At 40.4% G+C, this 12,909-nt stretch overlaps 1 protein-coding gene across 4 annotated transcripts; it reads left to right on the plus strand.

Annotated features, from left to right (window-relative positions):
* Nucleotides 1-1,790: 1,790 nt before the first annotated feature.
* Nucleotides 1,791-11,439, plus strand: LOC131995895 (uncharacterized). 4 transcript variants are annotated; one of them, XM_059365185.1, is made up of 2 exons: nt 1,791-2,354; nt 10,772-11,439. In XM_059365185.1, exon 2 carries the CDS (start codon nt 10,779-10,781, stop codon nt 11,427-11,429), a length of 651 nt encoding a protein of 216 aa, XP_059221168.1. In that variant the 5' UTR covers nt 1,791-2,354; nt 10,772-10,778; the 3' UTR covers nt 11,430-11,439. The 4 variants fall into 4 exon arrangements, with proteins under 4 accessions (XP_059221168.1, XP_059221169.1, XP_059221170.1 ...); XM_059365186.1 differs by lacking the exon at nt 1,791-2,354 and adding an exon at nt 2,361-2,550; XM_059365187.1 differs by lacking the exon at nt 1,791-2,354 and adding an exon at nt 2,361-2,528.
* The last annotated feature ends 1,470 nt before the right edge of the window (nt 11,440-12,909 follow it).

A 12,909-nucleotide genomic window follows, 5' to 3' on the forward strand; every position in this document is an offset into this window, starting at 1 on the left:
TCAAAAAAATCATTAAAATTTTTTCATTAGAAACAATTTCAATGTTTTTACAAAAAAATTTAAATTTTGTCTTTAAAAAAAGTTTGGTTACAATTTTGTCCTTAGAAAAACTTTATTGAAATTTTGTCTTTAAAAAAATTTCATTGAAATTTCGCCCCTAGAGAAAATTTGATCGAAATTTTGTCTTTAGAAAAATTTTTTTTTCGATTTTTTCTTTAGAAAAAATTTGATCGGAATTTTATCTTTAGAAATAAATTTTTTTCTTTAAATGCTTTCTTCGAAATATTATCTACAAATATGTCATTGAAATTTAGTGTTTAGAAAAAAAATTTAAGTTTTGACATTTGATTGAAAAGTTCTATATGAAAATTGCTTTAAAATTTTGTCTTAAGAAACAACTTCATTGAAAATGTATACGTATGTGAGAAAAATTTCATTAAAATTGTATGTTTGAAAAAATTTCATTGAATTTTGTATTGCAAGACAAAAATTGTGGACAAATTTGAATTTGTCCCTTTAAATTTAAGAATATAAGGTAGAATAAGTGCCATGAATTTTAATTGAATTGTGAATTATTATTATGAATTGTATAGCGTATAAGATATCCCCCTTTTTTGCCATCCGTACTAATCTGGAATAGAGTGTAAGACTATTGTGAATTGTTAGCTATAAGCCTTTTAGTACTGCAGCTCACTTGCCTTTTTTCAAATGTATACAATGGCACTTCTTCCACAACCGCAGCCAGGTGAGCATCCACATCTCTTTTCCCCTCTCTGTTTTTCCCAATAAACCCCAACGTTGTACCTCTCATAACCCGACACTTACCGTCTTCTTATTTTTTTTTCTTTTCGTTTTGGATACTTCATTTTCCTATTTAACTCATTATTCCTCTGTGTACGAGGAATAATAAGTTAAAAAACTCCCGCACTTACAGTCCACTTAACATCCACAGCCACACAGGGAATTCCTACAGTGACGTCACATCGCCTCTCATCATTTCATCGCTAGCACCACAAATCCCCAAGTGATCTCAATCACCCCCGCTCCGTCTAGCTAGGAAACCCCCCATTCTTGTGCATGGTCCATCGAAGCCGTTCACTGAGAGTACCATCGATTAAGGTAATCCCCGTCTGCATTGTCTAACATACTTAGTTGTGTGTCATCGGTTCGGTAAGTGAAACCACTTAAATTCTCTAAGAAGGCAGCATACATTACATACACACTTGTAAAGGGCAGAGTAAAACCAAAAAAAAAAAAAAAAGATAGTTCTACACGGAAAATGTATAAAAGTGCAAAATACATTATGAATGTGAAAACCGCATGTAAAGACCAAAAAACGCATTTTTAAATGCGGTGTAATATATGGGAAATCCCTTAAAAAAAGAGATAAAATTTGTTATTCCATGCAAACTATCAGCTCGTCTCAATTCCTTTTTCAAAAGTGTGTATGTAAATGCCTTTATCTATATAACAAAAAAAAGATAGAATCGTCAATTGTGAGAGGAAAGTGCTAAAAGTGCAAAGAAGTGTTGTTGCTGTCTGTCCTCATGTGTTGGACACCGTAAAAAGTGCTGAAAACAAGGTTATTTAAAAACATATTTCTGTACACATCTCTGAAAATTGCATAAAATTCATGTTATTTTGTTCATTGGCAGAAATCCCGTTAAAGTCAAATGAAAGTCGTTTAAAAGTCTACATAACGGGTTAAGATCACAAGAAAAAAAGTACATAATTTCAACCAAAAACATAAGAATTTTAATACATAGTTGGTTCTATATACAACACAAAGTTCAACGATCGTTTCGTACGGTGTATAAAAGAACGGAGATTAATGTTAACTCTCTCATTACATTGGTATTGAAGAAGAGAGTAAATAACTAGATTTCAACTGGAAGGGCCAAAGCCAAAAGCGAATGAAGGAAGAGCAAAAAAGCAAAAAAGAAGAAGCACTCAGGCAGACAGACACACACTTGCAAGAAGAAGAATTTAGTTACATTTGAATAGATTTGAAGTTAAGTGATGAGTGCAATCGGAAGGCAATATTTAAAACAATTGTGAAAGAACGAAAGGTGCAAAAGTTAAAAAGAAAAATGTGCTTTAATTTACGTTCACTATTTGTAAAGCATGCAAAAGGTCATAAAATTTAAAAGGAAAAAAAAAGGAAAATTGTTGAAATAAAAAAGGAAAATTGTTTGAAAAAAAAGACAAGTGAAATTAGAAGAAAAGCAAAAAAAAAAAAAACCAATCACTCTGTTGAACATACATACATAGTTAAAAGCAGACAGCACTAGACAAGTTAAAAAAAAAAAAAAAAAATATTGTAAAATAAGTGTTTAAAATTACCGCAACAACAGGTAAAGTTTAAAATTTAATAACATTCACAAACTGGGCCCTAAAAATCAATGAAAACAAAAGGAAAAAATATTGCACATGTGGCTTATTAACTAAATGTAAATTTATTGCACCGTTTAATTTATTGCACTTCATAAAGAGGGAAAAAGAATTAACCCGCATTCTCATACATTAAGGTGGGTGATTATGTAAATTTCGGTGAGTGGCAGTTTAACAAAGAGAAAAAAAAAATTCCAGTTTTTACAGAATATTGCACTAATAGAATATTGCACGTTGTTATAGAATATTGCACAGTGTTCATAAAATATTGCACATTTGTATAAATTATTGCAAGACCTAATAAAATATTGCAGTTTTCGTAAAATATTGCACATATCCCAATCATTACCCGCTCACATACGCAACTAAATCTATAAAAATTCATCTGTCCAACACTTTTGTTGGCGATTGTGTTAAAGTCATTGCACAGATCAAGATTACTACGCCATTTCGATATTATTTCATGCTTCGCAATTGTTAATCCCCGCTTATACACGCTTAATACATTGCATAGAAATCCAAATAGGCAATTGATTCAGTTAAAATTATTTACTATTTAAAATTCACATCGTCAAAAGATCATTTCAACATCCCAAGCGTTTACCCGCTCTTACATACGCTTGAGTCATTCAATAAACACATAAAGATTTAAAATATTTAAAACTAAAAATATTGCACAATAACACATATCATTTTTCATTGGCCAAAGCTGACCCACTTTCATGTACGCTAGTTAATGCATACCATTAAACATATAAATATTTCCCCCTTGTGGGTTTGGTATTTTGGTAATATTGCACACGTTGATATCACGACAATAGTTGATATTTATGTATTGAACTAAGCTAAAAATATTAAAATATTGCACTAATTTGAAACACTAAATCTAAATCACAGCACTATAGTTTTATTGCACATCTCCCTCACATTTTTATATGTAGTACATTATTGCACGATTCTATCTCCATTTATTTTCTAATTATAATCATCATCGATAAACGTAAACAAAGAGAGAAAAAAAAAGAGAACCCATCAAAGCAATTGGGTTACAAGAATAAGAAAAAGTAAAATCAAACTGAAAACATAAAGCGTAAATAAACAAGAAGGGCGAGGGACTAACTCGTCGCTTTGTACAAAAAAAAAAAAAAAAAAAAAAAAAAACATACGCGCCAATTCTCCGCTCAGTCTATCATTTATACGTATGAGTGTATGTATATTTATGTCCAAGGGGTATCGTCTGTGCTGCTTACTCCCTACACATTGACTCTGCCGCTGCTTGACAGGCAGAGCCCACGCGTTCGGCCACCTGGTACACACACGTACATACATAACAATTAATCAAGTTTGTTTTGCTCCCATTGGAAGCAAAGAGGGTAAGATAATCAAGAGAGAGTTTCTGCTTTGTCTTCCCCGTACCGTAAAATAACTCGCGTTAAAGACACAACATTTTTATTGTATTCCAATTGGATTCACATTGAGGGTTGCAACATTTTCGGGTTATTCTGTTTTGATTCGGGCATTCGTTCGAACATTTTTTCGTATTTTGCTTTGTTTCTTTGCAACCGAAAGTTGCAATAAAGGAAAAACGAAATATCGTGAGCAATTCAAATATGTTGTGTCTTAAAATTTTGTCACTCGTCATCACGTATTGCCCTCTAACGCCAGCTCTTATCTTTCTTACCCTCTTTGATTGGAAGTGGTTATATGAAGATCAAAACAAACCACCAAATACGCGGTGTTGCCAGATTAGCGCTTTGGTAACTGGTTGTGGGATTTGGTTTTTTTCTGGGAAATTTGTCTCGCTTATGCGAATTGACGGAAAACCAACCCGTCTATAAAAGGAAAAGAAAAGTTTGGGGATAGAACAAGAATTTCCATTACCGCCAGCAGACATACACTGGGAAAAATTTTTTGAGAATTTACTATTTACTATACCATTACCAGCATATGTAATTTGAATTGAGGGACAGGGAATTATTTTCGTACTAACAGAATCAATACATATACTAACTAACCCATTTCATTGCAAACCATATACACATTGTTTATCTGAATTTCAGCCTTTATGTGAACTTGTTTAACAAGTTGAAGATTTTTATGAATTAATCAGAGATATTTGAAGAAATTTCTGGAGTAACAAAGACGTATGTGTTTTTTGCGGTTTTACAACATTCATTTTCACATATGGTCAAGAAATCAACTCCAAAAAATTTCAACAAATGTCATTTGACTATCTTGTGAATTACTAAATACCCTAATTGCTCACAGTAAAGTTCAAGAAATTCTCTTTATGCGCTCCTCCTCTACAGTAGAGGTTGTTCCTTTTTAATTAGAGTGCGATTCGAGTAGAGGTTTATCTCTCTATTGAACTACATTTCATGAATTTGGTACAATTCCTCTGACTTGAATTTGCGGACACCACTTGTCCTTACTATTATGCCCATCTCAAGAATTTCAGTCCCTCACCTTTAGTAGTATGAATTATTTGGGTTAACTCTAAGATCTTGCCTTTGGTACTCTCGCTTTAAGTCTAAGACTACTCTTTAGACGCCCGCTAAGATTCTGATTTTTAATCTATATTTGGCATTTAATGCGGGAACCGCTTCTTTAATTATTCAGAATCTTATCACCTCTTACCGGCGGAACAATTTGGTTATTCATCGGAGCTTTACGCTTGCACTCAATTCAATCGCAAATCAAAATTGTCTCGATCTCCCTGGGTTTCCAAAGGCAAACAGATTTTCTTTCGACATTCTACCAAATAATTCTTCTGCATTACTTTCTCAGACAGGAGTTGAAAGCTCTTTCCACTTCGCTTACCTACTCTATTTCTCATTGTTCACTTTATTTTACGGATTCAGTACAAAATGAGCTTAGAGAACGCGACCGCAGACATGGCTTCCCAGTCTTCAGGATCCAATCCTTTATCAGATCCCGCTTCCGCAATTAAGAGGTCTTTGAATCATGACAAGTTTCTATTTGACTGCGACCACTTGATCAACTTTTGTACTCAATTTGAACAGAGCGACATTCAGGATCAGACTGATTCTGTTTTGGAGGTGAAATTGGAAGACCTCGAGAATCGGTGGCAACGACTTCAAGCTACCTATGAAGGTCTCATGCTAGCTCCAAGAAATGTCAACACCAAGGACTTTAGGGAGAACGCTAGAATTAATTTCAACGCCAGCTCTGAAGCCTATTACACGGCAAGGTCCCAAATCCTAGATATTCTAAGAATATCAGGCGGAAATGCTCGCCAAAACGCGAGGCACAGCCTTATTCCGGCTTACCTTCCCCAGCCTTCGGTTAACCACTCGTCTCAAGATGTAGCTGACAGTTACATCAAGGTCCCTCCGTGTGATACGGAAATTTTTAAAGGAGGTTACGAAGAATGGCCGTCTTTCCGTGACATGTTCACGGCGGTCTACGTCAACCATCCGAAATTAACAAGAGCTCAGAAATTGTATCATCTGCGGAACAAGACTAGGGGTGCGGCCGGCGCCATAGTCAAAAGATACACGCTTTGCGATGAGAACTTTGAGCTCGCTTGGAGTGCTCTAAAGGCTCGCTATGAGAACAAGCGAGTCTTAGTGGACAACCAATTGAAGATTCTCTTCAACATTCCGTCAGCTTCTGTGGAGAACAGTGAGGCAATTCACAAAATTCAAGCCACCGTGAATGATTGTCTGTGCACTCTCAAGACTCTGGACGTCAATGTAGAAAGCTGGGACCCCATATTGTTATATTTGGTTTCGACCAAATTGCCAGATGAAACGCTGGCTCTGTGGGAACAATCCCTCAGATCTCATCGCGATCTTCCTACCTGGAACCAGCTCGATGAATTTCTCATCAACAGGTACGAAATTGTGGAACGGCTCTCGAGCATAAAGGCCACAAAGACCAGAAGTTCGCTCCCGTCTCAAAGCAGTGGTAAGATCCAAACTTATCACTCGCAAGAAAAGCTAAGCTCTTCTTGCCCCCTTTGCAGTTCCGACCACACAATAAGGAGTTGTGGACAGTTTCGGAAATACACTGCACAACAACGCATAGATTTTGCATACAAGCACAAATTGTGCATAAATTGTCTCTCCTCATCTCATCTCAAGACAAATTGCAAGAGTGTAAACACTTGTATTATTTGTCATAAGCCACACCACACTCTGCTTCATCTAAGAAGTAAGCCAGAAGAGAAAACTGAAGATCATGTAACCCATTCTGGTCACGAGGATGACAAGGGTCAAATTAAGTCCTCTGGCATGAATTCAAAAAGCACATCTCACAATGAGACTCCCTCAACTTCAGCCGCAAGGCGATCCTCGCATGTTCAGGCAAATTTTTCGGCCAACAACGACATGATTTTGTTACGAACAGCTCTAGTTCGTGTTGAACATCAAGGGGAGTTGTTTACGCTAAGAGCTCTTATTGATCCCGGTTCTCAACGAACCTTTATAACACAAAGAATTCAGAGGCGCTTGCAAATTCCCACCTCTAAAGCGCACTTTGAGATTTCTGGAATTGGCGAACAGACTCAAACATCGAATAAAGAATGCCAACTAGTCATTGTTGCGGAGAAATACGATGTCCGCTTTTCAGTCTCAGCAATAGTATTGCCTAAAATGACAAAATGGCTTCCTTCCGTCTCGTTCGAAATCTCAAATCCCTCAGAGTTGGAGGAGCTAGATCTGGCCGATCCAAATTTCAACAAATCCGCTCAAATTGACCTGATTCTAGGCAATGATTCGGAACGATTCATAAACATTGAAGGAATCAGAAAAAATATATGTGGCGATACCTCAGCATACAATACAGTTTTTGGCTGGGTATTGAGCGGTCCAATGCAAACTGAAAGAATTTTCTCATTCTCCACGAACGTGGTTGAATCCGAAGATGTAAGGATCAGCAAACTTCTGAGGAAATTCTGGGAGCAAGAAGAGGTACCCATGGCTCCCCCTCTTTGTGAAGAGGATCAGTTTTGCGAAGAGTTTTACTCTAAAACTACCTCCAGATCCCCGGACGGTAAATACGTCGTGAGACTGCCTTTCAAAGCAGAATTCTCCGACTCCCTTTCTCTTGGCTCGTCTCGCTTTCTGGCTCTAGCTCAGTATAATCGGATGGAGACAAAGCTCTCTAATGATCCCGAGCTAAAAACCGAGTACAACTCGGTTTTAAACGAGTACATTTCTCTTGATCATGCTCAGGAGACCTCGTCTCAGGAAATCCACTGCGATGGACGATACAATTCCTTTTATCTCCCACACCACGCAGTCGTCCGTCCAGAACACAAGTCCACAAAGGTGAGAGTTGTGTTCAACGCATCTCGTAAGAGCAAATCTGGTTATTCGCTTAATGATGTGCTCCACACTGGACCTACACTGCAAACCGATTTGACATCTGTGATCCTCAATTGGCGCAGATACCGATATGTGTTCTGTGGCGACATTCAAAAGATGTATAGGCAAATATGGCTACATCCGATCGACAGAGCATATCAGCGCATTCTTTTCAAGCCGGATCCAAAGGGACCGGTAAAGGATTTTGAGCTAAAAACGGTTACCTTTGGTCTGAATTGCGCACCGTTTTTGGCTATTCGCACACTCTTGCAACTTGCATCAGACTCTGAGAACGAATTTCCCAATGTCGCGAAAGCATTAAGGAAAGAGACATATGTCGATGACATTTTGTCCGGCGGCTTCTCTATAGAGGACACCATTCGAGCGCAAGAGGACTTGATATCAGTCCTTAAGCAGGCGGGCTTTCCTCTCGTCAAGTTGACTGCGAACGACCCACATTTGCTTGCACATCTCCCACAGGAGAGTCTGTATGACTCTGATTTCCTACGCTTCGATGAGTCAAGCACTACTAGGACACTGGGTATCAAGTGGAACGCACTAACTGATTCGTTCAGTTATACCCTCGGCTCTATATCAACAGACCAGCCCATGAGCAAACGCAGAGTCCTCTCTGCCGTCGCGCAATTATTTGATCCTGCGGGATGGGTGACCCCTGTAGTGATAAGATCAAAGATACTGATGCAGCAACTTTGGCTGGAAGGACTGGATTGGGATGACGAACTCGGCCCAGAGACCCTGCTGAAGTGGAATGCTCTAGTGACTGACTTGAATCACATAGGAGAAATTTCCATACCCAGATGGCTACAGTATCATCCCTCTGATACAGTAGAGATTCACGGGTTCTCTGACGCGTCTCAGGCAGCAATGTGCGCATGTGTGTACATTCGGTGTCAAACTTCCAAATCGGTTGTCTTCTCAAATTTGCTCGTCGCAAAGAGTAAAGTAGCCCCACTGAAGCCTGTATGCCTGCCACGTCTAGAGCTCAACGGAGCCTACCTTCTCGCAAAGCTTGTCAATTTTGTACTATGCACTGTCGATCTAGACATTAGTGGCATAACTCTTTGGACGGACTCATCCATTGTCCTTGGCTGGTTAACAAAACCACCATGGACATGGGAAACATACGTGGCAAATCGAACGTCCAAGATTCATGACTTTCTTCCAGGGGGAACATGGCGACACGTCCCTACTCATGACAATCCAGCCGACCTCGGCACAAGAGGTTGTAGGCCGCAGGACCTCACCTGTAACTCATTGTGGTTTCATGGCCCAAATTGGCTGACGAACCCACCGTCAGAATGGCCCAACAGGAACCCTTTGGTCTCCCCGGAGATAGGAAAGCGCCTAGATATCCAGGTTATGCACGAGACAGTAGAGGATTCAGACATCTTGCTCAGATTCTCTTCGTACCCCCGAGCATTGAGGGTGGTCTCCTACGTGTTCAGATTCTATTATAATTGCCTTGCTAAATCTAGAGGTACCACGAGAAACTCCTCTCCAATTCTTACCCAGGATGAGGTTATACACACGAAATTCCGCCTAATAATGTTAGCCCAGATGAAATGGTACCCAGATGAATACAAGCAAGTTAGTAGGTCTGAAGAATTGTCCAACAAAACCTCACTGCAATGTTTGAACCCCTTCCTAGATCGGGACAAGGTCCTACGTGTTAATGGTCGACTCGCAGCTAGTTCTTTACCCTACAACGAAAGGTTTCCCATCATACTTCCTGGGAACTCTCGGCTTTGCCACCTCTATTTGCTCCATTTGCATGAATTTCTCGCCCACGGTGAGTGCATCCTAATGTGTCGCATGATTCAGACAGAATTTTACATCTCACGTCTCAAGCCGAGAGTGAAGAACGTCATTCATAAGTGCAAAACTTGCATCATTTTTAGGAAGAAACCTTGCGTCCAAATAATGGCTCCGCTCCCTCCGGACAGATGCACTATAACACCACCATTTCACGTGACCGGTATAGATTTTGCAGGACCCTTTGAAATTAGGAGTTCATCCCTGCGCCGATCCCCTCTCTTAAAAGGCTATGTGAGCATCTTCGTGTGCTTCGCCACCAAGGCCGTACATTTGGAGCCATGTTCCGAGCTTTCCACGGCGGCATTTGAGGCCGCATTTTGTCGATTCGTTGGGAGGCGAGGCCTACCTCGGAAGGTAGTATCTGACAATGGCAGAAATTTCGTAGGTGCTAGTCGAAAGATGCTGAGGGAATTTAGGAGTTTTATTCAGACTGCGGCAAGCGACATTGCTGAGAGGTACTCCACACAGGGCTTTGAGTGGCAGTTTATACCCCCTCATGCTCCACATATGGGTGGGCTTTGGGAATCAGCCGTAAAATGTTTCAAACACCATTTCAGGAGAGTGGCTGGCGCTCATTTATTTACATTCGAACAATTTGCGACATTACTTGCTCGGATTGAAGGAGTTCTAAACTCTCGCCCTATCTCTGCCGTCTCTGAGGATCCAAATGACCTCACGGCGTTAACTCCAGGACACTTTTTAAAAGGCGCTCCGATAATGTCATTTCCAGAGCCCTTAGCTGAAGATATCTCCTTGGTAAACAGGTGGCTGAAATTGAAGGCAATCCATCACCAGTTTGCTATTAGATGGAAAGAGGAATATCTGAAAGCACTGCAGAAACGATACAAGTGGAAGACCACATCTCCAGATATAGAAGTTGGTGATCTAGTAGTCGTAATGGACGATCTACTACCACCTAGCGACTGGCGACTAGGAAGAGTGACTAAGACTCACAGCGGTTCCGATAAGAGGACTAGAATTGCGGATGTAAGAATTGCATCAGGAGTCATTACTCGACCAATTGTTAAATTATGCCACTTACCTTTGCTCAATCAACCCCAATGAAAATCCTAGCCTAATACTATATCGATGCATCATTTTGCATAGGGGCATACTAACCCCTTTTATCACTCATCTCATTGTATCTCGTTCTCATATGATCTGTGTCACTTGTTGCTTGCATTGCCAAATTATTAACCTCTGTTAACTTTCAGATCTACAATGCGTGTCCAAGACGTCTACAAGTGCATGGTGTGCCAAAACCGCCACGCCCTCAGGTACTGCCCATCTTTTATTTTGATGACTGTCGAAGATAGAAGGACGGCAGTTAGACAACACAAGTATTGTCGAAATTGCCTTGCCAAAAGCCACACCGTGGAAGATTGCCAGTCGACGGAGACGTGTAGGAAATGTGGGTTCCAGCACCACACCATGCTGCACCCACGAAAACTAGCACCAAAGCCGAAAAGCTCCAAGGCAGCCACCAGAACGCCCATGGCACAGCCTCGGCGACAAGAGCCAAAAAAAACCAACAATGGCCAATCCACATCCGCTCAGGCCCAACGAGACCAACCAGCCAAATCACGACTAGGCCGACGTCAAAATACAGCTGCCGCCCGCCAACAACAGCCACACCCCAAAAGACACAACGGGCCCCAGAACCACCGAAACAACAAACAGGCAAACCAACGCAACACTCAACAAAGAATCAACCGAAAGCCAAAGCGCAAACCCCAGCGAAAACCCACCAAGAAACCACAACACCAACCAACAAACCAACCACCAACTCTCCAACCTAATTATTTGATTTTGTCTGAAGCGATCAAGTCGCTGGCAACCGTCTTGTGTGCAACTCCCTCAAACTTTGCGTGAACGCAAGGCCGGCGCCATTTTGTCCGGCGGCTTCTCTATAGAGGACACCATTCGAGCGCAAGAGGACTTGATATCAGTCCTTAAGCAGGCGGGCTTTCCTCTCGTCAAGTTGACTGCGAACGACCCACATTTGCTTGCACATCTCCCACAGGAGAGTCTGTATGACTCTGATTTCCTACGCTTCGATGAGTCAAGCACTACTAGGACACTGGGTATCAAGTGGAACGCACTAACTGATTCGTTCAGTTATACCCTCGGCTCTATATCAACAGACCAGCCCATGAGCAATCGCAGAGTCCTCTCTGCCGTCGCGCAATTATTTGATCCTGCGGGATGGGTGACCCCTGTAGTGATAAGATCAAAGATACTGATGCAGCAAATCCGGCTCGAAGGACCAGGCCGGCGCCATGGACAAATTTGAATTTGTCCCTTTAAATTTAAGAATATAAGGTAGAATAAGTGCCATGAATTTTAATTGAATTGTGAATTATTATTATGAATTGTATAGCGTATAAGATATCCCCCTTTTTTGCCATCCGTACTAATCTGGAATAGAGTGTAAGACTATTGTGAATTGTTAGCTATAAGCCTTTTAGTACTGCAGCTCACTTGCCTTTTTTCAAATGTATACAATGGCACTTCTTCCACAACCGCAGCCAGGTGAGCATCCACATCTCTTTTCCCCTCTCTGTTTTTCCCAATAAACCCCAACGTTGTACCTCTCATAACCCGACACTTACCGTCTTCTTATTTTTTTTTCTTTTCGTTTTGGATACTTCATTTTCCTATTTAACTCATTATTCCTCTGTGTACGAGGAATAATAAGTTAAAAAACTCCCGCACTTACAGTCCACTTAACATCCACAGCCACACAGGGAATTCCTACAGTGACGTCACATCGCCTCTCATCATTTCATCGCTAGCACCACAAATCCCCAAGTGATCTCAATCACCCCCGCTCCGTCTAGCTAGGAAACCCCCCATTCTTGTGCAAATTGTTTAATTATTTTAGTGAAAATTTTACATTTTAGTTTGTCCATATTTATCCTGCAATAAATATTTAAAAATATTAAAAATTTGCACACGTTTGCACATAGTTTAAAATTTGTTTGTATTTGTTCAATCTACCCAATACGGCCAATATTGGACAGCAAAATTTCATTCGTTACGACGGTATCGTGAGTTCGTCTACCTGTTCAACTAACGGACCGATATGGCTAGATTGACTTTGAACACCCAGACGTTTGAGAGTATTTATAATGAATATTTCGAGGTATTACAAACGAAATGAAGAGATTTTGAGAAAAAATACGCTCTATAGGGCGCACCCCCTAGTTCTGAGCCCAGGAATGAGATTCTGAAGAACGTTTCTAGGGCAAAGGCCGCTCAATCCCCTAGCGTCCCAAAATGCCCACTCGGGTGGGACGAGCTTCCTATTGTTGTCGTTGGCACTACCCAGGGATTGCCACGTAGGTGTGGT

Source organism: Stomoxys calcitrans, chromosome 3 (genome assembly GCF_963082655.1).
Source record: "Stomoxys calcitrans chromosome 3, idStoCalc2.1, whole genome shotgun sequence".
In the NCBI taxonomy this organism is placed as follows: domain Eukaryota; kingdom Metazoa; phylum Arthropoda; class Insecta; order Diptera; family Muscidae; genus Stomoxys; species Stomoxys calcitrans.

Bases quoted from the DNA above. Each gene is read 5' to 3' on its own strand.
- LOC131995895 (XM_059365185.1), top strand. From the start codon at position 10,779: ATGCGTGTCCAAGACGTCTACAAGTGCATGGTGTGCCAAAACCGCCAC.